The sequence below is a fragment of the Dromiciops gliroides genome, chromosome 2 (genome assembly GCF_019393635.1).
Source record: "Dromiciops gliroides isolate mDroGli1 chromosome 2, mDroGli1.pri, whole genome shotgun sequence".
Lineage (NCBI taxonomy): Eukaryota > Metazoa > Chordata > Mammalia > Microbiotheria > Microbiotheriidae > Dromiciops > Dromiciops gliroides.
This window is the reverse complement of record NC_057862.1, coordinates 383,775,002-383,802,835: the sequence shown is the minus strand read 5'-3', so window position 1 is coordinate 383,802,835 and position 27,834 is coordinate 383,775,002. Positions and strand designations below refer to the sequence as shown.

Here is a 27,834-nt window from a genome sequence, read left to right as displayed (position 1 = left end):
CGCCGCCGGAGCCGCCGCCGCCCCGCGCCTCCTCAGCCCGTCCGAGCTCGCCGCCTCCGCTGCCCGGGGCCCAGGCCCGTGACTGTCGCTTCTCCTTGGTGCCCCGGTGCCTCCTCTTCCCCTCTTGACGCTTCACGCCCCGTTCGGAAAGCTGCCCAGCCACCAGCCACCCCCCAGGTACTTGACCCCGGGCCGGCTTCCTCCGGGCGCCCTCCAGCCCCCTTCCAGCAGGAGCGCGCGTGTGGTGTGCCTCCGCAGGCAGGCAGGCCGGCAGGCCCTCCCTCGTAGCGCAGTCTCCTCGGGCCTGCTCCCGGGCCGGTGCCTCTGGGTCCGCGGGGGCGGGTAGCGCTTAGCAGAGGGGTCCAGGGGGAGGGGCGGCTCCTGACAGCGCGAAAGGTGAGGTGAGGTGGGGACGGGGGCTGCAGCTGGCCCTCCGCCGTCCTCCTGCCCCCTCCCCCTGGCCTGTCTTGGTGCGGGAATGTGGCTGGGGGGGGGGCGGAGGGGAAGGCGGAAGGTGCTTTCCAACCCTCATTTCTCCTTTCCCTCTCCCCACTGCCTCCCCCTCCTGCTCTCTCCCTTATTCCCACCCCCCAAGGCCCCATCCTTGTTTTCACCCTCTGTGGACCTGGAGATGCAGGGAGGGGAAAGGGTGTGTTCCCTTTATAACCTTCCCCACCTCTTCCACCACACACCCATCCAGAGAGGAGAAATGGCATCTCCTGGTGAATTTTAAGAAACCGGAGAAATCGCATTTCCTGGTTGTTCCCTTTCGCTCTGCCTAGAGACCGGGAACCTGTATTTTATGGCCTCACTAGTGCTTTTGCTCACTTTCCTGCCCCTGGGTCACAAACGTGGCATTTTCTCCCCAGACGGCTACTATCTTGCCCTGAACACAAAAGATCGCTTTTCAAAGGATTCCCAATTCCCTTTCCTCAGGCGGCTTGGCTTCTGTGTCAGCCCCTCGTAGGTTTTGGTAGAACGCTACTTCTCAAGCTTCCAAACGTGGATGTGTATGTATGGGATACTGTATTTTTGGTGTATTCTCCCACGAATTGCAGTAGAACGGAGTACAGATTCATTCTACTCAAGATGGCATCTAGTAATTAAAGGGAAAAAAAACCTGTTTCAGGAATTCAGTGAAAGGGTTGTATTATACTACACATCGTATTTGGAAATGACTCCTCTGGAACTCTTTAAAGTGTTAGTGGGTGGTGGGAGCCCTCTTTATAAGCCAAGGCTAATAATCATGTTCACATCAAGTTTCTGGGAACATGATTTGACCCATAGTATAGCCAAATCTACCCCCCTGCCTTTCCAATCATAGTTTTTCTAGGGCAGCTCAACACTTTTATTGACGCTTTCCTCTGACTACTTTTTATCCGAACTCATGGAGCACTGCAGTCGCTGCACCACACAATTTTAGCACCAACGTATGCAAACTGTCTTTTGGTCGTTGGTCGTATTTGCAAAGCTAGGTTGAAAATTTCTTGAGCTCCGGGACCACCCATCATCCGTCTTCAGGGACTAGTGAATATTCAGTGGTGTAGTGGGTAGAGAGTACTGAACTTGAAGTCAGGAAGAACTGGGTTCTTGTCCTGCCTCTCCTATTTAACTAGCTATTTGACCATGGCAAGACACTTAACCTTTTTATAACTAAGAGGATTGTTGAAGGCCTCAAGTAAGAGAATATGCAAGTGTAACATTATTTTGAAATAGTTTACATAGTATTCAGAATAGTAATATAAACAGATTGTTGAAGTATTGACTTATATACTTATATATTGTTGAAGTATATACTGTTTCAGCTGATTTGAAGAATGGGGGAAGGGAGCCAATTTTTGTTTGAGAATGATCAAGTCTGTGATTTGGTTTGCTATTGTGATTAGCCTTCAGAACTAAAGTACTATGTAAATTACTTGTTGCCTGAACACAGTATAACTTATAACAGTATTTTAAAATAAGGTTCTACTTTAGTTGCCCAAGATCCAGTGCTTTTCTTTTGGGGAATATTAGGGCTTCTGAGAAGCGATAAGAATATTAAAGTAGCATGTAGTAATTCTACTTTAAGATGAATGTAATTCTGAGTTAATCTCAGTTTTGCCAAGAAATTTTTATAAATTTAAGGAAATACTGAATATATGTTCGTTATTAGATATGCTTCCAAACATATTGGATATGCAGGAAGCATACTTATTCACTAGTTTTTTTTAAAATATTTACATTTTAAGAGTTCCAGAGTTTTTGTTTTTTAATTGGCAAAATAGGGAAGGGGATAAGGCTGAATTTAAATAGGTATTTTTATGAAGTTAGAATTATGAAATTTGGGATCCATTCTGAAAGGTCCAAAAGCTGAGTCAGTGTGTATGTCATTAAAAATGACATGCACACATATCTTTAAATACTAATCTGCATTCTTTGAACTAGTTTTTATTTTTAATGCTTGACTCATTTACATTGTAAACAAGAAATCATATTAGACTACTTTGAATATTTCTGCCACTGCTTTTTCTCTGTTGAAATACAACTCTAATGAGACATTGCAAATGATACTAAAATTGATTTGTTTTTAGGCCAGTTAAACCATCAGACTATGATAAATTTGAGTCAGTAAGGCCTTGATACTTGATTTACTTTTTGTTTTTTTGTTTTGGTGAGGCAGTTGGGGTTAAGTGACTTGTCTAGGGTCACACAGCTAGTAAGTGTCTTAGGAGTAAGAGCTGTTTACAAATATGGCTTTGCTATTAAATAACTTTCATGAGGGAAGTTTGGCTACTCAGACTGGGCTACTCAATTCTTCCTGTCCACCTGATACTGATGGATTAAATGGCATTCTGCTTTAATGGGCCTTTACATACATAAAAAAGCCCAATTCTTGAGTATCAGGAACAGAATCTCATCTTGTCTTAGGTGAGGTTTAGATAGAATATTTTATTGGGGGAAACTATTTTACATATGTTCATTTTACTTCTTTGTAATTATAGAAATTTAAATTTATTGTAAATAAGCTATATAAGTCAAACAACCATAATCAGACAGTAGGAAAGATTATTTTTTAAATTAATAAATTCAGTTCAGAATATTGCTAATTTAGTCTTTGATACCACACGTCTTTTTTTGGAGGGGGGGAATTGGGGTTAAGTGACTTGCCCAGGGTCACACAGCTAGTAAGTGTTAAGTGTCTGAGGTCAGATTTGAACTCAGGTCCTCCTGAATCCAGGGCCAGTGCTCTATCCACTGTGCCACCTAGCTGCCCTGTAAATTTTGATACTTCTAAAGTGTCAATGTGTCTGATTCAAAAGAGGAAGATCTTTAGATCCATTGAACTGAAACCTTGTCTTTGTGTCTTGCACACCATTAAGCTACTTAGTATTTCTATATTAATGTTCTTGCTAATATGGCTTTTCATTCATACAAATAGCTATTATAATTTTTGAAAACAAATAGTGACTTGATACCAAAAAGTTAAAGGCAGTGAAGAATGTTAAAAGGTGTACTTATAAAACTAGTCAAAGTGAGTAAAATGAAAAGATGAAAGGCACAAATATATCGTATAATTTTGAAAATATATTTTTATTGCTAACTTTGATTTTTCCCTCACCCACAACTCCCATTGTATCACTCTCTCAGATCCATCTCATTTTTTGATGATCTTTTTTCCATTTACTTTGTTGTGCTCATTGGGGTTACTTAATTTTTCATTAGTTTATATGTCTTTCCATGCTTCTCTGTATTCATCATTAAATATAATTTCAGGCATTGTGTTTATCTTCAGAGTATGGCATCCCATACTTCTTATGAAGTTTACAGATAATTCATCTTCAGTATAAAGAAACTAAACCAATTTTCTAAAACGAAACACTTCTCACCTAAAATAGGCATTTCCTTACCTACCTTGAAATGACTTGTTTAAACAAACAACCAAAACCACCACCTACTACTATCTTGGTTGTGTCTTATCAAGAATACCTTTCAGATACCTGTAATATTTTAAAATACAGCTTTTGAATTAAAAAAAATTAAAACAATACAATGGTAGTTTTATATGGGGATTGTAGTAGTAAAAAAATTTAAGTTGGTAGGGACTTAAGTAGTCCTCCTTGGTTGCAAGAGTGCCATGGTCAATAATGCCAGTAATTTTATTGTGACTACTTTAACTGCATTCTTATTAGAACCCCAGAAAAGCACTGCTTTTTTTCCCTATTCTTGGTATTCCTATTTTTTCTCATTCTTGGGTATTCCTATTTTACTAATATGGTGTGGTCTAGTAGTGGCATTCTACCTGGAACCTCCTTGGGGTTCTCAGGCTTCTCAGCCAACACTCAGCCAACAACTGGAGGAATAGAGATTAGGAAAGGGGCTTCTCTGATTGATGGATTTTTCCATAGCTCTGTGTTTAGTTCTCTCTCTGAGCCTTTCTTGCTTTCTTTGAAATTCATCTAAGTCCTATAGACATAGGAGCAGTTGGAACCAATACCCACCCAGTGGTCTCATTCATGCTGTTCCTCTCCCCTGTTGTTTCTTCTCTTGAAGGCTGAATAATTCACCTGGCTTCTAAATGAAATAAATGTCTACCTCTGAAGTAGTCTATGCTTTCAAAGTGCAAAATGTATTTCTATTTGTTATTATAATCTAACTTCTTTGGTACTGTGCTTTTTCTGAATATTTTTCTGAATACTCGAGTAATTCTACTATGATATTCACATTGATTCATTGGAATCAGTTGGAAGGGACCTTAGAGATCCAAGTCCAAGTGCTCTTGACCATGGTTCTGTGGATACATTTTAAGGAGATCTATGAACTTGGATGGGAAAATTTTTTTTTTGGTAAGGCAGTTGGGGTCAAGTGACTTGCCCAGGGTCACACAGCTAGTAAGTGTTAAGTGTCTGAGGCCGGATCCGAATCCAGGTACTCCTGACTCCAGGGCCGGTGCTTTATCCACTGCACCACCTAGCTTGGCCCCCCTCCCCATTTTTTTTATATCCTTATTTTCACTAATAACTACTAAATGATTTTTTTTTTGATGAGGTGATTGGGGTTAAGTGACTTGCCCAGGGTCACACAGCTAGTAAATGTTAAGTGTCTGAAGCCGGATTTGAACTCAGGTCCTCCTCAATCCAGGGCCGGTGCTCTATCCACTGCGCCACTTGGCTGCCCCTACTAAATGATTTTTAAACATTAACTTCAGCTATGAATAGGAAATATTCTGAGAAAGAGTCCATAGGCTTCAGTAGACTGTCAAAAAGGGGTCCATGAGATACAAAAAAGGTTAAGAATTGCTGATGTAGTTCAGTCTCATTTTATAGTTGTTATACCTTGGGAATAAATAATGGGAAAACAATTTGAAACTACTTACTTTAAAAAAACACTCAGAAACTTTTGTTTATAGCTAGTAAAGTTCAAAGCTAGGTAAAATGTACTGTTCTTCTCAGTACCTGTATTGCTACCAGGTAATAAGGTGAAAAAAGTCCTTTCTTAAAAAAGTATTTTTTTTTTTTTTGCGGGGCAATGGGGGTTAAGTGACTTGCCCAGGGTCACACAGCTAGTAAGTGTCAAGTGTCCGAGGCCGGATTTGAACTCAGGTACTCCTGACTCCAGGGCCAGTGCTTTAACCACTGCGCCACAAATCGTATTTCTTAAACAGGGTGACAAATATAGATTGACCAGCATATATATTTAATATATACATATAGATTGACCAGTATACTTAAATATATAAGTTAAATATATAACTGACATAAAGTCTGGAATATCATTACAATTAAACTAAACCTGCAGTTTGAATGGAAAGCCTCAATGCAAAACAAAAACAAAAACAAAAAAATAAAACCATGAACAGAAGTAAAATTTTTCTTCAATAACTAAGATTGAATGCAGTTTTCCTTTAACTATATCTACTTTTGGATTTGGGTATACATATACTTTTCAAGGAACCCCAGAGCATTGGGGTACAAAGATGTATTCTAGTTGAAAGTATAACTTTTCTTGACTTCCTAAATAGTCCATATTAGCATTTTGTTTTGTTTTTTTGTGGGGCAATGGGGGTTAAGTGACTTGCCCAGGGTCACACAGCTAGTAAGTGTCAAGTGTCTGAGGCCGGATTTGAACTCAGGTACTCCTGAATCCAGGGCCGGTGCTTTATCCACTGCACCACCTAGCCGCCCGCATTTTGAATAGTATTTTTAAGCAATTAGATTGTTGGAGACATAAATAATTACACCATATTTCTTTTCTAATTTGAAGAAAGGAAGACAGAAGTAAGTTTTCTTTGGGAGAAAATTAGAAAGTTGGTAAATTACTAAAATTAGAATTGGGCTGTGTAGTTGTGATTTTTTAGTGACCTTTTAAAATTCGTCTTAAAATCAATTTGGTAAACATGACCCTAATTTAGTAAAAACAAATCAAGGTGCATAATTGAAACTTTAGCAGGAAGAGGGAAAGGAAGTTGGTGGTAGTATAATAAAAGAGAACAGTTGCTAGACAGTGATAGTTACTAAAGGGTAAGATGATATAAAACATTAAGTGGCTAGTCTTTTGGGTCTTTAAACAGGGAAAAAGGGGGAAAAGCCTTAGAAAGGAGAAAAGAATTGGCAAGGAGTACCAATTAATAATAACAATAAAGGTAATAAATAGCTAACTATTTACATAGTATTTTAAGTTTTGCAAAATACTTTCTTCTTTGATCCTTAGAGCTAGTCAGTGAGGTAGTTTCTATTATCTCCATTTTAATGGTGAAGAAACAGGTTGAGAAGGTAAAATGTCCTTAGGTAACATAGCTTGTAAGCAACTGGGGTTGGATTTGAACTCGCATCTTACTGACTCCCAAGTCTGCCCCAATCCATTGTGTCCCCTAGCTTCTAATTATGATTTAAGAAATTAAAACTTTTAATGTTTTTTTAAAAATCACTCATTAATATATAGATACACGGTAGGTCATCCTTCACTAATGTCCTATGTCTTGTGACTTGGGTCATCAGGTAACTTTAAATTAAAGCTTAGTGACCAACAGAGACAATTTAATACATTTATTAATCTTCCATTTAGGAGAGACAACATTGTATATAATAAAACCTTAAAAATCAGGAGAGACCCCACCTCCCCTAAATAATAGCTTTGTTATCATGGGCAAGTTGCTTAATCTTGCTCATTCTTCAGTTTTTTCATCTATAAAATGAATAATACCTGGAATATCTACCTCAGAGTTTGGTTGTGAGGATCTAAGAAGACACTGTATATAAAGTATTTTGCAAACCTTAAAGTGTTACATAATTAAAAGATATTATTATTAGTATCATTTAAAATCTTTAGCATTTAAAATAGTATATAAAGCACTTTGGGGCAGCCACGTGTCGCAGTGGATAGAGCACCGGCTCTGGAGTCAGGAGTACCTGAGTTCAAATCCGGCCTCAGACACTTAACACTTACTAGCTGTGTGACCCTGGGCAAGTCACTTAACCCCAATTGCCTCACTAAAAAAAATAAAGTACTTTACAAACTTTAAATGCTCACTGAAGTCAGTTGCTATTGATCAGCATTTTCTAAAGCAAAATGAAATAAATTATGGTTTGAAGAACTGTTCATTACTTTTAATTTTTGTGATAAAGGTAGAAAGTGGGGGTTGAGCTAGGGGCAGAGTATGAGAGTAAGATGAGCCTCCCCAGCTGGGTGTAGTTTTCTGCATTCAGGTTTTCAAAATAAGCTATAGCAGAGCTGACTTTAAAAAGCTTTGGCAGGTTTTACTAATCAATTAGCAAACACATAAAATGTCACGCACTGTGCTAAGTATTGGGATACAAAAATAAAAGAGAAACAGTTCCTGCCTGCACTGCGCTTCTGATATGATCAATACAAGATAACTTGGCAATGGAGGGCACTAAGCATCTGGGGAAAAATACCAATGATTTCGAGAGAGAACATATCAGGCATGGGAGGTGGAGCATTGGAGGTGATATGTAAGAAGACTGGAAAGGTTGGAAGGGGCCAGGTTGTGAAGTATTTTACTAAAGAGAGGAGTCCATATTTGATTCTAGTAATAATAGAGAGCAAATGGAGTTTGGAGGTGAGGGAAAGTGGTGATCTTGACAGTTGCACACTTTGGGAGAATCATTTTGGCAACTCTTTGATGGTTTGGAGTAGGGGGAGGTTTGAGGCAGGAAAACTTGCAATCATCCAAGTGAGTGCTTATGAGAGGCTGAAACAGGGAACTTTTGCAAGGCCAAAAGGCTTGTGAGTATGCCCTGGAATCAGAGCATCAGCCTAGCAAATGGACTAAGGTTGGTCATCAGTGATGAATTTTTGGGACCATGCTGAAAGATGCCAGAGTTGTGTGATATGCAGTAGGTGGAGAAAGTACTTATTGAAGGGTCCTTGAAGTGTTTTATTTTTTTTTAAACTGTGTAAGAGCTAAAGATTGTATGGTATTAATATTCTGATATTATTGCTTGAGAGGAGTGTGGCATAAGTGCCTGTCAGGAGTGACAAGTTCTGTTTTCCACATGTGGCCCTGTACATGTTCACTTAACCTTTTTTTTTTGGAGGGGTGGGGCTCGGGGCAATGAGAGTTAAGTGACTTGCCCAGGGTCACACAGCTAGTAAGTGTCAAGTGTCTGAGGCCTGATTGGAATTCAGGTCCTCCTGAATCCAGGGCTGGTGCTTTATCCACTGCCCCCCACTTAACCTCCCCCCCCCCCAGTTTATTTATTCATTCATTCATTCATTTATCTATCTATTTTGGTGAGGCATTTGGGGTTAAGTGACTTGCCCAGGGTCACACAGCTAGTAAGTGTCAAGCATATGAGGTTGGATTTGAACTCGGGTACTCCTGATTCCAGGGCCGGTGCTCTATCTACTGTGCCACCTAGCTGCCCCCCCCCCCCACTTAACCTCTTAATGCCTCAGATGATTCTTTAAGATAATTCTTTAAGTTGTAGAACAGTTGCTTATTTGCCTTTGTAGAGGGAGTCCCTCACTTAGAGTTTCCTAGACTGATGAACTAACTCACAGGTCTTAACCAAAAAAAATTAGAATAACATGTTCAGATACCATTATCCTAATTTTTGTGAGAAGTTGAGAGTGAATAATTCCTGGTCACTCAAGTTGGTATCAAGTCCATTTTAGCTTTTAGAAGCTTCATTAATTCCACAAAGGTCTTTTGTCATTCAGCTCTATTACCTTGAGATTCAGAATTAATCAAAGGCCTCCAAGTTATAATTCAACATTTATTTAGCATCTACCATGTGTCAGGAGTACAAATATAAAGAAAAAAATCCCTTCTCTCAAGATCTTATGTTTTAATGGGGAAAACAAGGACATAAAAATACAGAATAAATGCAGATTATTTAGATAAAAGATTGTTTGGGAGAGGGCACTTGCAGATGGGAAAGACTTCATGTAGAAGTAGTGCTTAAGCTGCATCCTGAAGGAAAAAGAGTTGTTCTGCGAGGCGGTAATGCATTCTAGTCTTGGAGGATGGCTGAGGCAAAGGAATAGAGATGGTAGGTGATGTCAAGTATGAGAGAAGGCCAGTCTGGGTCGATTACAGAATGTGAGGAAAGAGGAATGTGAGTCTAGAAAGTTAAGTTGGGGCTAAGTTATAAAGGACTTTGAAAGCCAAATAGAAATTTATATTTTATTCTTAGAGGCAATAGGGAGGGACTGGAATTAAGTACTGGAATTAAGACCTATGGTTTAGGAAAATCATTTTGGTAACTGGAGGATGAATTGGATTGGGGAGAGACCTGTATCAGGGAGCCAATTAAGAGGCTATTGCAGTAATTTAGGGGGAGAAGTTATGAGCGCCTGGACTAAGGTGGGTGGGTTGCTGTGCAAAGGGAAGGGGGCTGATATGAGGTCTGCTGTGGTGGTAGAAATGGCAAAATTCAAAAACTGATTAGATAGATAGGGTAAGGTAGTGATGAGTGTAGCATGACACAGGTTGTAAACTTTGGTAATTTGAAGAATGGTGCTGTCTTTGACAGAAATAGGGAGAAAGATAGTTTTGAGGATGAAGATTATGAGTTCTGATCTGGACATGCTGGATTCGAGATGTGTTCAGGCCATCCAGTTTGAAATTATTAATAGGTGATTGGTAATGCAGGAGTAAAGTTCAGAGGAGAGACTGTGTGTGTGTGTGTGTGTGTGTGTGTGCGTGCGTGCGCGCGCGCGCGCGCGCGCGCGCATGCATGCCTTCATGTGTTTTATAGTTAAACCAAGGGAGAGAGGAGACGGCATAGGACAGAACCTTGGTATACTGTCAAGGGAGTATAGTGTCAATCGATGGGCACAATATAGATGATGAATTTGAAGAGTTTGAGAAGTAGTGGTGAGATAGGTGAGAGAGCTAGGAAGAGCAGAGTCAAGAATGTCTAAAGAGGAGAGAATATCCAGGAGGTTAGAGTGGTCAGTAGTGTTAAATGCTTAAGAGAGGTCAAGTGGGATGAAGATTGAGAAGATACAATCAAATTTGGCAATTAAGAGATCATTGTTAATTATGAAGAGAACAGTTGAATTGACTGATGAGGTGAGAAGTCAATTTGCAGAGGTTTTACAAGAGAGTAGGAGGAAACGTGGGCAGCTAGGTGGTGTAGATAGCCAGCCCTAGAGTCAAGAAGATTCTTCTTTGTGAATTCAAATCCAGCTTCAGACACTAACTAGCTGTGTGGCCTTGGGCAAGTCACTTGACCCTGTTTGCCTCAGTTTCCTCATCTGTAAAAACTAGCTGGAGAAGGAAATGGCAAACCACTCTAGTATCTTAGCCAAGAAAACCCCAAATGGGGTCATGAAGAGTTAAACATGACTGTAATGACTCAACAACAACAAAGAGGAAAAGTGGAAGCCCCAAGTGTAAAGGGAATTTTTAAGGAGGATGATAGCTAGCAGGAGTGTTGGAATCTTATGAAGATTTTTTTAAGGATGAGGGAAGACTGGGGCATATTTGTAGGCAGCAGGAAAGGGACCAATATTGACGGAGAGTTTGAAAGAGGGGAGTTAGAGTACATGTGATATACTGGAGCATATGGAGAGGGATTGCAATAGCATCACTGGTACTTGGAGAAGGGTTGGTTTTGGTGAGAAACAGGGCCACCTCTTCATCAGAGATTAGTAATAAAGGAGAAAAATATGGGGGATGCTCTCAAAGTATCATGAAATGAGAGAAAGACCTCAAAATGAATGGCCTTGATTTCTCTTGAGGGATTTAGCTAGGGAGAGCTTGAAGATAAAGAAAAAATTGGATCAACCCTTACAGAGAGTATCAGTTAGGGAGGAGTAAAAAGATTGCCTTGCTTTGATGAGGCCCAGTTGAGGTTAGTTAACAGATTTGTAGTGGAACCACTCAATATGGACTTCCAGCTCCATTTAACAAGAGGTGAGAAGAGGAGGAATGGAGTAATCCAAAATTGGGATTTGGCCAGGAATTGATATAAGGGAACAATGGATTTGGGAGTAGAAGCTAGTGTAGAATCAAATTGATTAGAGTAGAGGAAGAAAGAATGAATGGAAGATGATGAAGAAGGGTTTTGAGGTTTGGGGGGTGGTGGAATAGAAGAGGAAGCTTCCGGGGGAAGATCTTAATTTTTTTCAATAAATGAGGACTCCTTTTGAGGGTTAAGGGGGATGTGAAGCAGGAATCTTGGAATGGTCATTGGAGAGTGTGATCGTTAGATGTCTTGGGAAGACTTAAAACAGTTGCTTTAGATTAAGGAAGGCATATCTGAAATTAGATGACAAATTTATTGTGAGCAATCACAAAAGCAGTTTTAAAAAATTATTCTATTTAATGCCATTTCCTCCTAAAACAGGGCCTAAGACAGTGCCTTCTACAAACTGTTCAATAAATGTTTAATATATTTGTCCAGTTAGAAATACTCAAAAACAAAACCTAGTCTTAAATACTTGATCAATTTCTTTGGAAACTAGAGGCAGCTAGGTGGCACAGTGGATAAAGCACCACCCTGGATTCAGGAGGAACTGAGTTCAAATCTGGCCTCAGACACTTGACACTAGCTGTGTGATCCTGGGCAAGTCACTTAACCCTCATTGCCCCACTCCTACCCTCCCCCCAATTTTTTTTTACAACCACAGAAATAATTTAAGGAATTGATGCTGTTTTAATAATATTTTTCATTCCCTGAAAAAGATGTTTACAAAATGATTTCATTTTACAATGTATTTTAAAATCAGAACATTGTTTTGCACAAGTATCCTTTCAACATTAGCTGTTTGCATGGGGGAAAGAAGTGTTTTCAACAGATTAACTGAAAATTTCTTGTTTCCAAATTATTTGAAATAAGTGTGGTTTCCTATTATATTTTGTGTGTGTGATGCTCGGAATTTTAAATTGTCATTCTTGGTAAATGATAGTAGGATTTCTTAGGGTACGCATCAATTTTAAAGTAAAACTTCCTTATAAAACCATTTGGCCTTACGTGGTTTTGCATTTTTATTTATTTATTTATTTTTTAATTTTTGTTAGGCAATTGGGGTTAAGTGACTTGCCCAGGGTCACACAGCTAGTAATTGTTAAGTGTCTGAGACTGGATTTGAACTCAGGTCCTCCTGAATCCAGGGCCGGTGCTCTATCCACTGCGCCACCTAGCTGCTCCATCGCATTTTTAGTTCTTGATTAATTCAAGAAATTCCCTAGAAATCAATGTTACTGTAATCTCATAAATGCAAATGTTTTGTGTTGTTTTATGTATTTTTAGAGACTATTTCAAATTAACTAGTATGCTGCTGAAGTAACAATCTTTATTTATTTTTAGTGCCACAATGGCAACTGCACCTTACAACTACTCCTACATCTTTAAGTACATTATTATTGGTAAGTTACATGTAATCATTTTATTTTGATATCAAAAATTTTAATATACTGGAAAATTTGCACACTGAAATTTGCTGAGTATATCTCAAAAGGAGTTTGAAAACTATCTTTTTTATTACAAAGGTAACTTTCTTTTACAAGGCTTATTTTTATGTTAACTCTATCTTTGTACTTTGTCTTGGATGTTTGAAAATATAATACTGCATACATGTCTTTATTAAGCCTGCTTTGTTAAATGATGGAAATATATGAGAGTTCTAATTCTTAGCTAAATAGTATAATAACAATAATGCTGCTGATAATGTAGTTGGTTCATCATTGCTAAGAAATGATTCTAAAATTAACCTAGAAGTGATCTTTCAGTAGATATCCCAAATTAATATGGAATAATATAGTTTGCATAAAAGGTAATGTTAACTTAACAAACTAGAAAATAAGAATGATTCTCCTGCTGCTTTGCCTGCTTTCATAGTAATAGTAACCCTAGAGTTTGTTTTCTTATCTATGAGCGATTTGGATTAGATGACCTCTCATCTCCTAAAGCCCCTTTCAGTTCTAAAATCTATGATTTTATGATTGTGTATCAGTGTCTTGAGTTGATTGTACTGTTACTATAAAGCCTGTGTTAAAATACAGCCCTGTTGTATCTTATTCAGGAAATAAATTGCTGCAGTCACAAATGTCATCAGTTTAGTTATGCTTCTTTGTTAATATGGAATATTTTTCAATGACAATCTACTCTGGATAGGATAAACAGGAGAAGGGGAGGTAAATGAAACAAGGTACATAAAGTGCACGAATTGTAGTTTTTCTTGTTGTATACCTACAACTTTACTCACATTTATCATCTTTTTGCTTCTGAACAGAGATCAAAAAAGATTACAAAATATTCTGAAGGTGAAATAGGTTTTTAAAAACCCATTAAAACAAAAACCTTTCAAACAAAATCTAGGGCAAAAACCATGCCCAAGCTACAGTTGAGTTGTTTTAAAGCAGTTTGATATCACATGCCATGCAATTAAGAAATGGAATAGGCCTTCCATCATAATAGAATATGACCTTTAGTAGTACTACTTGATGCACATTCTCAAATTGAAGAATATCACTCTTCTAAATGTAATTTCCATATTAAATAATAGTGTGAATCATGAAAGCCTAGTGTGTCATTGATTAGGAATAATAGGAGTGTAGTTGTTAAGAACTTTGCTACCCGAAAAATACTAACACACCTTTTTTTGACAGGGGACATGGGAGTAGGAAAGTCCTGCTTGCTTCATCAATTTACAGAAAAAAAATGTAAGTGTAAATTTTTTGAGTGGAATCTTATTATAGAATTATCTTTACCTTTTGTAAACAAGGTATTTTCATACACAGTTGCAACTCATTATTTTAAGTCTGTCTCATTGTTTATCTTTGTGAGCAATGGTGCTTTTCTAGTTTTGCATAGGACAAGAATAAGCAGAAAGAATGGAATATTCAATAACATTTTCATAGTGTTAGATTTTTGTGTCTGTAGTTATTTTCCGTGTGATTTTCTAAGTTTGGAAACTGACTAATTTAAAGCTTTTTAAAAAAAATGAACATTTAACATCTAATTTTCAAATGGCATATATTGATTCATTATCCTGATTGATATTATAGAAGTTCTTCATATCCACAAAGTAGAGATTGTAATTGTTCATTTCATTGGATGAGAGGGTGGAGTAGATGACCTATCAGGTCCCTTCCAAAGTTCTTGGGAAAATGCTACATGTATTAATTACTAATTAAATAGCAATAGACTTGATTGAAACATTAATTTGAGGAAGTTGAATCTTTTCTAGATTAAATTATGTCTTCTATGATTAAATTAAAAGTGCAAAGCTTGGCTGTTTAGTTTTTCTTTCTTGTTTTTCTTTCACCCCAGGGCAATGAGGGTTAAGTGACTTGCCCAGGGTCACACAGCTAGTAAGTGTCAAGTGTCTGAGGCTGAATTTGAACTCAGGTCCTCCTGAATCCAGGGCTAGTGCTTTATCCACTGCGCCATCTAGCTGCCCCCTTGTTTAGTTTTTCTTAATTAAGGGAGGGGGACAAATTATTTTTTCTAAGAATGCATTTTGAGGGGGCATTCTTATTATTAAAAAAATTATTAAAAGTATTAAAAAAAGGTTCTATTCTGTCTTGTAATGATTTTTCAGTTAAGACAAAGAATTTTACCTCTCAAGTCCTTAATTTCCTTATCAGTAATATAAAGGGGTTGAACTAGTTTGTCTCTAAAGTCTCTTCTAGCTCTAACATTATATGATTCTGTGACTTGATTTTTAATAGGAATACCAGAAGTTGATATATGTTTTTTCCCCTCCTTTGATGACAGTTATGGCTGATTGTCCTCACACAATTGGTGTTGAATTTGGTACAAGAATAATTGAAGTTAGTGGCCAAAAAATCAAACTTCAGATTTGGGACACAGCAGGACAGGAGCGATTTAGGGCTGTTACACGAAGCTACTACAGAGGAGCAGCAGGAGCACTTATGGTCTATGATATTACTAGGTAAGAAGTCATATCTTATCTTTTTAGTAAAATTACTTTGAGTATATTTATACTTTTGGTTTGCTATTGTTTATGAGCTATTTGGGTTTCTTGGTTGTTTCCTTAAATTATTTTAAATAACGTAAAACAAACATACTACTGTATTGCTTTAAATCCCTAAAACTGAAATCTCTTTGTAAGAAAAATTAAGGGCTGAAAAGTAACACTGATTGGGGCAGCTAGGTGGCACAATGGATAGAGCACTGGCCCTGGAGTCAGGAGGACCTGAGTTCAAATTCCAGCCTCAGATACTTAACACTTACTAGCTGTGTGACCTTGGGCTAGTCACTTAACCCCAATTGCCTCACCAAAACAAAACAAAACAAAAAAGTAACACTGATTTCTAAGTCATATTCTTGTTTTATACAATCCAGATTTGGGAGGGGGAAAAATGCAACCTGCTCTTGGAGCCATAAGAATGCTACCCTCTTCTTAAAAGAATAGACTGGAGACAAAGATATATAAAATGTGAAAGTGTTGGACTGCCCTTAAAGTTACAACTGCTCTGAATCTATGATCTTTATGATTTGGGAGCACAGAAATCTGAGTGTATTTAAGAAGTAAAACTATTGTTTGGGTAGTATTTCAGAAATACTTTTTGCATGAATTTTCTCTTGATATCAGACAAGGAAGCACTGAAGATTTACTTCATTGTTTCCAGTTTATAAAATCTTTATTTCCATTTATCTTATGTCAGAATTAGAACTGAAAAACTACACTTTTATAAATTTAAGGTTGTAGTGGTACAGATAATAAAAAAGCCTTTGGAAAGTATTTTATTACTTAACTATGATTTTTCTCTTATTTGAGAATTCACAAATACTTTATAAAATAATGAAGCTAAAATATATAATTTGATATCAATAATGAATCTATATATTCAGGAAATGATGAAAATCTAAATGCATCTATCCTCCATTCTATTACAGAATTAAGTCCAAAACTTAGGCAGGGCCTTCCACAATCTTCCCTCCCCCCAGTCTTATGTCCTAGTATTCCCCTTCATGTACTCATATATAACAGTTGAGTGGGCCTATTTGCTATTCAACAGGGCATTTTCCTGATTTCTTGTGTTTACAAGGTTTCCTCTGCCTAGAAGTTCTTTCTAACCTCCTTTCATCTTTAAATATAATACCTCCTTCAGTACTCAGCTCAAATACTGCTTTTGTAGCATGAAACCTGTCCTGATATCTATTCTCATGCCCTTTCCATTCCCCCCAATGAAAATAATTTTTCCCCCACCTATTTCTGTCACATTTTCCCCTATTTTGTATTATATTTCCCATATCATCTTGTAAATTTCTTACAGGTAGGGGCCATGCACAGTTCATTATTATATTTCATAGCATAACTATTTTTTATGGTTACTCAGACTTTTTTCAGAATAGAATAACTGATCCATTCTGCTTTATATTTACATTCTTGGAATAGATTGTATTGTGTCTCAAATTGATACAAAGGATCAAGCTAAAGGTTGTAAGCTGCTGCTGCTTTTTTTTTTTTTTTTGCTGGGTAATTGGGGTTAAGTGACTTGCCTAGGGTCACACAACTAGTAAGTGTTAAGTGTCTGAGACTGGATTTGAACTCAGGTCCTCCTGAATCCAGGGCCAGTGCTCTATCCACTGTGCCACCTAGCTGCCCCAGTTGTAAGCTTCTTGAAGATTGATTGTCATTTTAAAAAATACTAGTACAGTGTATTACTCAGGGGGAGCTACTTAGTTTTAAAAATTAAGTCGAATTGAAAAATTGGCCTTTCTAAAATTGGTTGTTCAGGCCATCCTTTTGCAGTTAGTGAAGTTTATTTTGTTTGACTTCATTTTTTTCTTCCATTAGCAAAATATCTTGTAATTTGTTGAGCATAATTACAAATAGCTCTCCCATTAAAAGTTCTTAATATTGAGGACAGAGTTTTTGGGGAGAAAACCTATCTTTCCTGAATTAGATTAGAGTTTAGCATCACTTAAGAAAGTTCAAACTTGCAAAACAGGACAAATTTGGGAGTTATTTATTTATACTACTGCAATTTGGTTTCAGTTCAACAAACATTCAGTCTTTGCTATGGCCTAGGCACTGTGTGTACAAAGACAAAAATGAAACTTTTTTAAAATCAAGGTTTACATTCTTGGGGGGGGGGGCAGGTAGTAAGAACAACATTGCCAACTGAGGGTATCAGGAAAGGTTCTTTGTTGGAAGTAGCATCTGAACTATGTCTTGAAGCCTGGGATTCCATACATGAGAAGAGCATGCCATATGAGGGGCAGTGTAAGGTCACAAATGTGGGAGACTGAATGTCATGGTTAGGCTGAAGAAGTTTGGCTGAAACAGAATTTGTGAAGGGAAGTAATGTGAAATCAGTCTAGAAAAATAGGTTAGATTGTGAAGAGCTTTAAGTGGCAACCAAAGAATTTAAATTTTATAGTCATGGCTACTGAAACTTCTTCAGCAGGGGAGGTGATCTAGTCAGGCCCATAGGAATATCAGTTTTGTAGACTGTGGAAGAAGATGGCTTTCAGAAGGAATTTCTTGTTTTCCAGAAGTAATCACTTAAAAAACTCCAGAAAACTTTTAAATAAATTATTACAAAATTAGACTTATTAACTACTTTTCAGAAATACAGCTCATATGGAAAGTTGTCCAGTAAACATTCAACAGCAGTTGAGCAGTTATATATTGAAAAATACTAAACTCTAAGAAGATGTGTAATATTTTGGTTGATTTTTGTTATATCAATTAGTTTTCCTGGAAGTGAGAGCTCCCCTGAGAAGAGTATGGTTAGAGCATTGAATTCCATATACATCATTACAAAAGGATAAATTATTTGGAATTATTAACTGTTGTAGAGTAGAATGTAGTTTTAGAGTTAAAGTATAAAAATATTCAACTGTTAAAAGCTATAGATTGGTTTGGTGGAGAGAGGTTTGGGTTGGAGATGTTGAGAGCCCCAGATCTAGTCCTGGTTTTGCCATTAACTAGCCACGTGGCCTCAAGCAAGTAATGTTTATCTCCCTGGGCCTCAGTTTTCTTATCTGTTAGATTTCTTGTATGCTAGATTTGTAGAGTCCTTTCTTGTTCTTGTTTAGTTTTGTTTTTGCGGGGCAGTGAGGGTTAAGTGACTTGCCCAGGGTCACACAGCTAGTAAGTGTTAAGTGTCTGAGGCTGGATTTGAACTGAATTTGGAATTTGGAATTTCCTGAATCCAGGGCCAGTGCTTTATCCACTGAGCCACCTAGCTGTCCCCTGTAGAGTCCTTTCTGATACTAAAATTCTATGGGGCTATGAAATGGATTTCTTTTAAACTTTGGAAAAATATCTTAATAACATAAAATTTTACAAAACTATTCTTGTGTTTTACAAGTTATTTGGATCTATTTGTGTTGTCTTCCCCATTAGATTGGGAGTTCTTTAAGAACAGGGGCAGTTTTACTTTTGTATTTCCAGTACTTGCCATCTTGCCTGGCACATAGTAGGTGCTTAATAAATGTTTAATGACAGACTGATTAGCTCTGTGTCCACAAACAAATGAAAAAAAGGCCCTTTACAGATGGAGGATGTTATGGAAAAATCTATGCTTAGAGATGAAGGAGAAATACAGGACAGTGCTCTAGGTAGTTTAGTTACTTGGTAAATAAAAAGAATACCTGATATTTGAGTTCAAAATTCATGATTAATTTTCCCAGTGCTGGCAAGCTAAACTTCTTGATATTTAGAATATAAAACGGTAGAATCATATAATGGTAGAGCTGAAAGGGACTTTTAGAGATTATCTAATTTATCAAGTTTATCTCTGTCACTGTTTGATAAATGAGGAAACAGAGAGGTAGAGCAATTTGCCTAAGCTCACACAGGTAAGTTAATGGAAGAACTAAGAATAGATTCTTATGTTTCTTGAATCCCAGTACAGTGCTTTTCAACCCCTACCCAAGAAGCTGTTGAGATTAATACTAAATACACCACTGTTTTGGTCAGCCAGTTGTATGATATAGGGGTCTTTTTTTCATTGATTTTTTTTTTAAGGGCCCTTCCAGCAAAAATACTTTATATGAATTTCTGTTCTAAATGGTATTGGGCTACCTTGCAAACTCCAAGAAATATTTTATCATAAATTCTGAACTCAATTTGAATTGATCCAACCATTTTGGTGAACAATTTGGAACTATGCTCAGAGGGCTATAAAACTCTGTGTATATCCTTTGACCTAGCTATACCACTACTAGGTCTGTATTCCAAAAAGATCAAATGAAAAGAAAAAGGACCTGTTTGTACAGAAATATTTATAGCAGCTCTTTTTAATTTTTTTTATTTTTGTGAGGCAGTTGGGGTTAACTGACTTGCCCAGGGTCACACAGCTAGTAAGTGTTAAGTGTCTGAGGCTGGATTTGAACTTAGGCCCTTCTGAATCCAGGGCTGGTACTTTATCCACTGTGCTACCTAGCTGCCCTATAGCAGCTCTTTTTGTGGTGACAAAGAATTGGAAATCAAAGGGATGCTCATCAGTTGGGGAATGGTTGAACATGTTGTGTATGATTGTGATAAAATACCATTGTGCTATATAAGAAATGATGAATAGAATGGTTTCAGAAAAACCTGGGGAGACACATGTGAACTGATGCAGAATTAAGTGAGCAGAACCAAGAGAACATTGTATATAGTAATAGCAATATTGTACAATGATCAACTGAATGATTTAGCTATTCTGATCAAGATAATGACCCAAGATAGTTTTGAAAAATGCTATCCACCTCCAGAGAAAGAACTGATGGAGTCGGAATGTATATTGAAGCATACTTTTTTTTTTAAACTTTATTTTTCTTGGTTTTTTTTTGGGGGGGGGGTTCCTGTGTTTTCTTTTGAAGTATGACTGATATGGATGTGTTTTGCATATTGCACATGTATAATCTATATCAAATTGCTTGCCTTTTCAAGGCAGGAGTGAGGGGGGAAGGGAGAAAATTTGGAACTAAATTTTGAAAAATAAATATTTAAAATGTTGTTTTTATATGTAATTTAGAAAATTATCAAAATTTAAAACAAAAAATCTGAACTCAAAACAATTAGAAATTTAGTCAACATATTTAGGCATCGACATAAAATGTAGTTGTTTTAAATTTCTAACAATTCATTTTTTTTTAAAAATCATAAAAATATTTTATTATTTTCCAGTTACATGTAGAGACAATTTTCGGCATTTGTTTTTATAAGATTTCTAGTTCCAAATTTTTCTCCCTTCGTTCCCTCCCCAAGACAGTAAGCAATCTGATATAGGTTTTTTATATATATACAGTCACATTAAATATATTTTTGCATTAGTCATGTTGTGAAAGAAGAATCAGAACAAAAGAGGGAAACCTCAAAAAAACAAAAATACAAAAAAATAGAAACAGTATGATTCAATCTGCATCCAGATTCCACAGTTCTTTTTTCTGGACGTGGAGAGTATTTTCCATCATGAGTCCTTTAGAATTATCTTGGATCATTGTATTGCTGAAAATAGTTAAGTCTGTCATAGTCAATCATCACACAATGTTGTTGATACTGTGTACAGTGTTCTCCTGATTCTTCTCATTTCACTCAGCATCAATTCATGTAAGTCTTTTTTTTTTTTTAAGTGAGGCAATTGGGGTTAAGTGACTTGCCCAGGGTCACACAGCTAGTAAGTGTTAAGTGTCTGAGGCCGGATTTGAACTCAGGTCCTCCTGACTCCAGGGCCGGTGCTCTATCCACTGCGCCACCTAGCTGCCCCCCCCCCCCTTTTTAAATTCATGTAAGTCTTTCCAGGTTTTTCTGAAATCCGCCTGCTTTATCGTTTCTTACAGAACAATAGTATTCCATTGCTGGGTCAAAGGGTATGCAGTTTTATAGTTCCAAATTGCTCTCCAGAGTGGTTCACAGCTCCACTAACAATGCATTAATGTTCCAGTTTTTCCACAGCTTCTCCAATATTTATTTTCCTTTTTTGTCATATTAGCCAATCTGCTAGGTGTGAGGTGGTACCTCAGAGTTGTTTTAATTTGCATTTCTCTAATCAATAGTGATTTAGAGCATTTTTTCATAAGGCAATAAATAGCTTTGATTTCTTCATCTGAAAACTTCCTGCTAACAACTCAATTTAAGGACAACTGTCATAGTTTCCCCTTCATCTGACATTGGCTAGGTGGTTTTACATTTAATTTGAATACCTCTATTTTGTGAGTGAAAATCTCCTGGGGGAATTTAGCAAGTACTTTTTAGGTTTGACTTATTCTAGTTACAATACTGTTCTATTAAATGTTTTCAGATTTGTTTGCTCATTGATATTGCTTAGGAAATGTGTTGAATTGCAACAAAATCACTCCTTGAAGAATCTTATTGGGTGTTATGTTACAGTACTAAAAAAACCTGTTATGTCTTTGAATGAAAATATTAACTACTTCTCAGATGCCTGATTAGTAGTGTTAAGTTTTTTTAATCATGTGGTTTTAGCTAGTTCAACTGAATTAGGTAACTGATTGAATAACTATAGATTGTCCTTTCTGTTTATATGGTGCCTGTATGTTAGCTATTAAAAATTTTCAATTTCAATTTTTTGCAGAAGAAGCACATATAACCATTTAAGCAGCTGGTTGACAGATGCAAGGAATCTTACCAATCCAAATACTGTAAGTTGAGTGCTTCTAAGCTAAGGGAACCTACATAAATAGAGCTTTTCAGTGGTGTGACAATTTATTTTCTGAGAAGAGAAATAAAAACTCGTATTATTTGTCCCTAGGTCATTAAGGAAAAATGTATTTCATTCTTTGTTTCACAGCTTTATATGTTCTTTCCATTGATTGTATTCTTTGTAAAAATGAAAGGTATGAATGACTGGCCCATTATAACAAACAGCTTCAGTTTGAGGCTGTTAAATCTGTTCAAACAAATGCTGGAATATTAAAATGTGATCACTCTCCCTATTAACTTTTTTTTTTTTTACACTTAAGCCATATTTTATGGTAGGATCTTGGGTTTTAAAACATTTTTTGTAGAATACTGATTTGGATTTTGGTTCTTGAATTTTGTTCATTGGCCTACAGGGAGTTCTCACATCTCTTTGTAGTTTAAATTATGCTCTGTGTATGTAACACATACACACACACAGTTTATTGTATTCAGGATTAGTTATGCTTGATTCTTTTTCTCATATCTGGGCCCAAAGACTGAAGGTACAATAATGTACATATACCAGTGTACTACTATAATGCATGTTGGCAATCTGGGAAACTGGGGTGGCATATGGGGGTGGCAGGCGTCTCCTACTGATACCTCTGTCCCTGGCAACTTTGTGTTTCTCTTCTCAATTTCCCTCAAATATGGTATAGTGGAAAGTGCACTGAACTTGGAGTCAGAAGACCTGAAATTGAATCCTGGCTCTGCTATTTACTAGCTGTGTGACCTTAGGCAAGTCATTTAGCCTCTCAGGGCCTCACTTTACTCATCCATAATATGAAGGGGTTGGATTAGATGGTGATCTTTTAAGATTAAAGTTGTTTTTTCTAGTTCTTAATGGTCTGGACTTTTTTTCCTCCTCCTCCATGATCTCACAGTAGAATTGGAACCTTATTCTCTACTAGTGGGCTGGTGGATTCCTGCTCCCCAGGTTTTGTCAGCTTCTCCAAAGGAGCATTTATCCCAAGGCCAATTCCCCATCTCTCTTGCAGACAAAGAGAATGGTATTCACATCTCCAGAGATTATCCTCAGTTTATTAACATTCTCCTGATAGTGTTGCTTCTTGGCCTTTTTGTTTATAGGGACAGGTCAAAGAGAGGCAGGCCTTAAAATAAGGGAGGATGGATGCCATTCCAGGAGATTATGAAGGATTCTTGGGGGTATAAGGTAGTACAAGGGATTTCAGGGAAGATATGCACCCTAGGTTGGGACTATACAGAGTTAAGAAAAGTGATGTCATTGTACATACAGCTTTGTCTACAGTGTTCCTTTGTAAGTCTTAGACTCAGAATGTGACCAAAAAAATGGACTTAGAGGTCTAAAAAAAAGTCTTATTTTCCACCAGCTTGTAAAAATTATATCATTTGCGTAGATGACTTTGTTGGTATTTTGGGTGTTAAGGTATGTTAATTTTTGTCTCTGCTCAGGTAATAATTCTCATAGGAAATAAAGCAGATTTGGAAGCACAGAGAGATGTTACATATGAAGAAGCCAAACAATTTGCAGAGGAAAATGGTAGGTTCCCTTTAAGAGTCTACTTTTTTAGGGTAGCACAACTCAGTCATAACTGAGAGAAATATCCAAAGACAGGATTTGAGTATTGAGAATTGTTTGACATTTAATATATTCATCAAACTGCAGGAAACCATGAGTGAACTAAATAGAAATAAACTGGACATGTGTACCTACAAAAATAGAACAGATCCTTAGTCTGATGTATAATACAGATGTTACTGGTACCATACCTTTAGGAAATAACTAAGTTATTGGATAATTTTAGATGAAAATTGAGCAATAATATCTTTGAGTTGTTTTTAAGACTTTAAAAAGACCTAATAGTTTTTTGTTTTAATTTTTTAGGCTTATTGTTCCTTGAAGCGAGTGCAAAAACGTAAGTAATTACAGTTTTTGATGTTCCAGATAAGTTTAATTCAAGATGTTTACTTACATTCTTAAAAATGGACACAAATTTTGCTTGATGTGCAAAGTTTAGCTTGAAATGTCTTTTTGGAAGAACAGTTAGATTTTCATTAATATCAACATAAACAAGTTAATTTTTTGTTTTTGTTTTTTTGCTGAAAGGATTATGCCTTGATTACAGCCTTCTGGTAACTAAGTTAATAAATTAAAAAGGTGTAAATTTCATAATATACTGTGTTTGCATTTGATACCAGTGGCCCAAGCTCAGTTCAAACACTTTCATATAATACTTCTAAATTGAAGGTATAAAAACATGACTTACATGCTTAGCTCTTAAAATTCATAGCACAGTGCATTTTCCAATTGTTCTTCCATGCTCAATTAAGGAACAATAGACTATCATCACTTTTGGCTTATTATCTCTTTTAAAAGGAAAGACAAGGGTGAGGGCATTGTTAGTTTTTGATCACTGTAATAAGTCAGTAAAATTTTATTTAAGGTTCTGGCCACAGCCTGTGCCTTTAAGCCCAGCAAGGAATCTTCCCAATACTTGCCACTGGTCACAAGTGTGATTGATTGGGTGAGGATTAGCATAAATCCACGTCTGCAAAAACAACACTGTACCTGTCTTACTGGTAATGGTGAAGATAATGAAGATAGTATCTTGAAGTTAATTCTGCATGTTTGTTTTTGTTTTTGTTTTGCGGGGCAGTGAGGGTTAAGTGACTTGCCCAGGGTCACACAGCTAGTCCATGTCAAGTGTCTGAGGCCACATTTGAACTCAGGTCCTCCTGACTCCAGGGTCGGTGCTTTATTCACTGAGCCACCTAGCTGCCCCAATTCTGCATGTTTGTATAGTTGAATTTCTTAGTGTGACGTTTCATGGAAATAGCCAAAACTAAAATTGTTGAATGGGAAGGAACACATTAACTAATATAATGCCTATTTAATTCTTGAGTTTTATAAAGACAAATTAAGTTCTATTCCAATATTGTTTCTGTAAATATAGATGTTTCTGGTTCTTGCTTTCTGAGCCTCAAGTTTCCTGAACTTTAAATAAGGTTGATCACTAGTATCCTTTCTAGCTCTAAAACCTTAGGGAACCTACTATGCTTTTTGCTTAAAGATTCTTTTTTGTTTGTGTTTTTCCCTTATACCAAGTTGTATGCTTTGAAAGCCCTGGCTGAAATAATGGCATTGTGGTAGATGAGACTTCAAAGAGGGGGAGATTCTGGAAAGAGTGAACAGGCATGGAAGGATTTTGGGGGGATTGAAAAGAGGGTAAAGAGGGGGCAATTAGGTGGCGCAGTGGATAGAGCACCAGCCCTGGATTCAGAAGGACCTGAGTTCAAATTCGGCCTCAGACATTTGACACTTAACTAGCTGTGTAAACCTGGGCAAGTCACTTAACCCTCATTGCCCTGCAAAAAAAAAAAAAAAAAGAGGGTAAAGAATACAACTCTCCATCTTGTCAATTGCTTCTTAGGGGAGAGAATGTAGAGGATGCCTTCCTGGAGGCTGCCAAGAAAATCTATCAGAACATCCAAGATGGAAGCCTGGATCTGAATGCTGCAGAATCTGGGGTACAACACAAACCTTCAGCTCCCCAGGGTGGACGGCTAACCAGTGAACCCCAACCTCAGAGAGAAGGCTGTGGCTGCTAGTGACCTCGATGCCATAGTCCCATTTCCGACTCCACCTCTGTCTGTTGGAAGCAGCACTTTTTACTGCCTCCTTGTCTTCTGTACATCTTACTGGGTTTGATTTAAAAACTCTGCTGAGAAAACAGGTTAACACAATACTAAACTGCTAAACAACTTTAGATGTAATCAGGTCCTCAAAGGCAAGTAGAGTAATAAACCTCTCCTGCATGGTAAAGCTAGAAGTTTTTTTTTCCCCCTTGATTGTCCTTGTGATAGATATGTCACCAATACATGATTTAAACTGAGCACTGATGTTGGACTCATGATTTTAAAACTTTTTTGCAGGGCTTTGTTTATCTTGGATGGTTTTAATTTAATGGTCTCTTAAGCCTTTATCCCCACTTCTAACTGTTCCAAGTATGTCCATTATAACGGATAAGTTTATTTGCTGTGAAATGACTTCTGACAGTAGGAAAGGGGTTCTATAACTGCATCTTTTTGTTGGAGAAATTTCCCTGTTGGGTGGGTGTTCTATTTTTTTTTCTTGCAGGGGTATGTAAGTTTACTTCTGTCTTAGCCAAGCACAGGGAAAATATCCATTTATCTTTTTTCTTGTGCTCAATAGCTTTAGCTTTTCCTCCCAACCTATTTTATCTTTGTTAATGGAACGTAAATATGTATAAAATTTGAAGGAACTGAACTAACAAATACATTCTGTGTATATGATTTTAATGAAGAAAATAAATTGATTACTGGCATTAGAACAGTATATAATAAAATACCAGTTTGTACAGTATGACTTATATGTGACCATGTTCCTCCTATTTTTTCCCATTTAACACAAGGAAATAGACACAACTGCTTTCACTAAGTGATACTGGCTTAAATTCCTTATCCCTGGCAGTTTTTGGAGCGTTCATTTGCTGGCAGGGGACATTGTTCTGGGAAGAGCTCCCAATTGGAAAGGATTAACACTATCAGAACTTAATGATTGCTGCCTTTGTTCCATCTCTGCACTATGGTATATCTGCTGTTCTCTTAACCCTGTTCTTGTGCAATCAACAATGTGCTAACCTGCTTTTCTCTTTTGTAAACATTTTTGCATTATTGGGCTGCATTTCCTGCCTTACTGTATAGAAAAAAAAAGGCTGGGTTTATTATTGCACATTTTAAGCTTTTATACCTTTATCTTTTTGGAGTGGTCAGTTTCTGAACTGGACAGCCAGAATGGCAGGTCTGCTTATAGGGGATTTTAAACTGTGCATTTTTAACACTACAGTGAAATAATTTCAGTCACATGATCCCACTTATTTAAAGCTTGGGGGCCATTTTATGCCATGTTGGCATAAGTAGTTTTGTAAAAGGGAAAAGTATTTCTAATGGTGTTTCAGTGCATGTACTGACAGGATAAACTTTACACTAGCTAGTTTGGCCATTCAGAGAATACTATGTATTTCAAGGAGATGAGTCGGTTACTTCAAATATAGGTCAGGATTTCTCTAGAGATATTCTCTACTATCAAGTGTTTTTCCCTTCTGTGGACTAATTTAAAATTTGCTTTATGTAAAGGAAGTTGGGATGCGGTTACTTTTTGAAGACTGCTGGGTAAACTTTGGCCTGTTAGAAATAATTGCATTTAGTAAAACTGCAGTGTTTCAAGTACACATTTTAAATCCCTGTTGCAGACACTAAGGTGAAATTCTCTCTTTGTCAGAGTTGTAAAAACATGGTGGTACTAGAATATTGTATAGTCATTGTTAAAAGCCAAAACTGGAATGTGCAGATAATAGGATTTGGATAAATTTATGCACTGTCCTTTTTTTGTTTGTTTTTGTCTTTTTTTTTTTTAAAAACAAAACAACATAAGATTCCTGATGTAGATTGGTCAATACAGTTGAATTTACAGTTGCTCCATTTTGCTGAAACAGTTGCACATAAGGGGTTCACCCAGGGACCATGACCTACTGGTATATATAAATATTATTTGTATCCCCACTGGGATAAAAGGTAGAAATCACAATCTAAAGATTACAGCTTGTTTTAGGTTCGATACCCTGACTCCCAAAGTTAGTTTCAGTGGGTCTTAATTGTTTCTGTGACAGAAGGATTTGTTCAGACTGCTGTACTCTTCATTTGATGTAACAAAATGCTATTAATCTAAATATTTGTAAATAAAGTATCTGTATCTAGATTAAATTATAA

The 27,834-nt window shown here is 37.0% G+C and overlaps 1 protein-coding gene across 1 annotated transcript; it reads left to right on the top strand.

Moving 5' to 3' along the window:
• Positions 1-27,834, top strand: RAB14 (RAB14, member RAS oncogene family). Its single transcript, XM_043982748.1, has 8 exons — positions 1-177; positions 12,759-12,817; positions 14,060-14,113; positions 15,171-15,348; positions 21,956-22,022; positions 23,497-23,584; positions 23,930-23,960; positions 25,476-27,834. The coding sequence occupies exons 2-8, from the start codon at positions 12,766-12,768 to the stop codon at positions 25,651-25,653; spliced, it is 648 nt and encodes a 215-aa protein (XP_043838683.1). The 5' UTR covers positions 1-177; positions 12,759-12,765; the 3' UTR covers positions 25,654-27,834.

Bases quoted from the DNA above. Each gene is read 5' to 3' on its own strand.
- RAB14 (XM_043982748.1), top strand. From the start codon at position 12,766: ATGGCAACTGCACCTTACAACTACTCCTACATCTTTAAGTACATTATT. The intron at 15,349-21,955 runs GTAAGAAGTCAT...AATTTTTTGCAG, and splicing joins ATGGTCTATGATATTACTAG to AAGAAGCACATATAACCATT. The intron at 23,961-25,475 runs GTAAGTAATTAC...ATTGCTTCTTAG, and splicing joins CTTGAAGCGAGTGCAAAAAC to GGGAGAGAATGTAGAGGATG.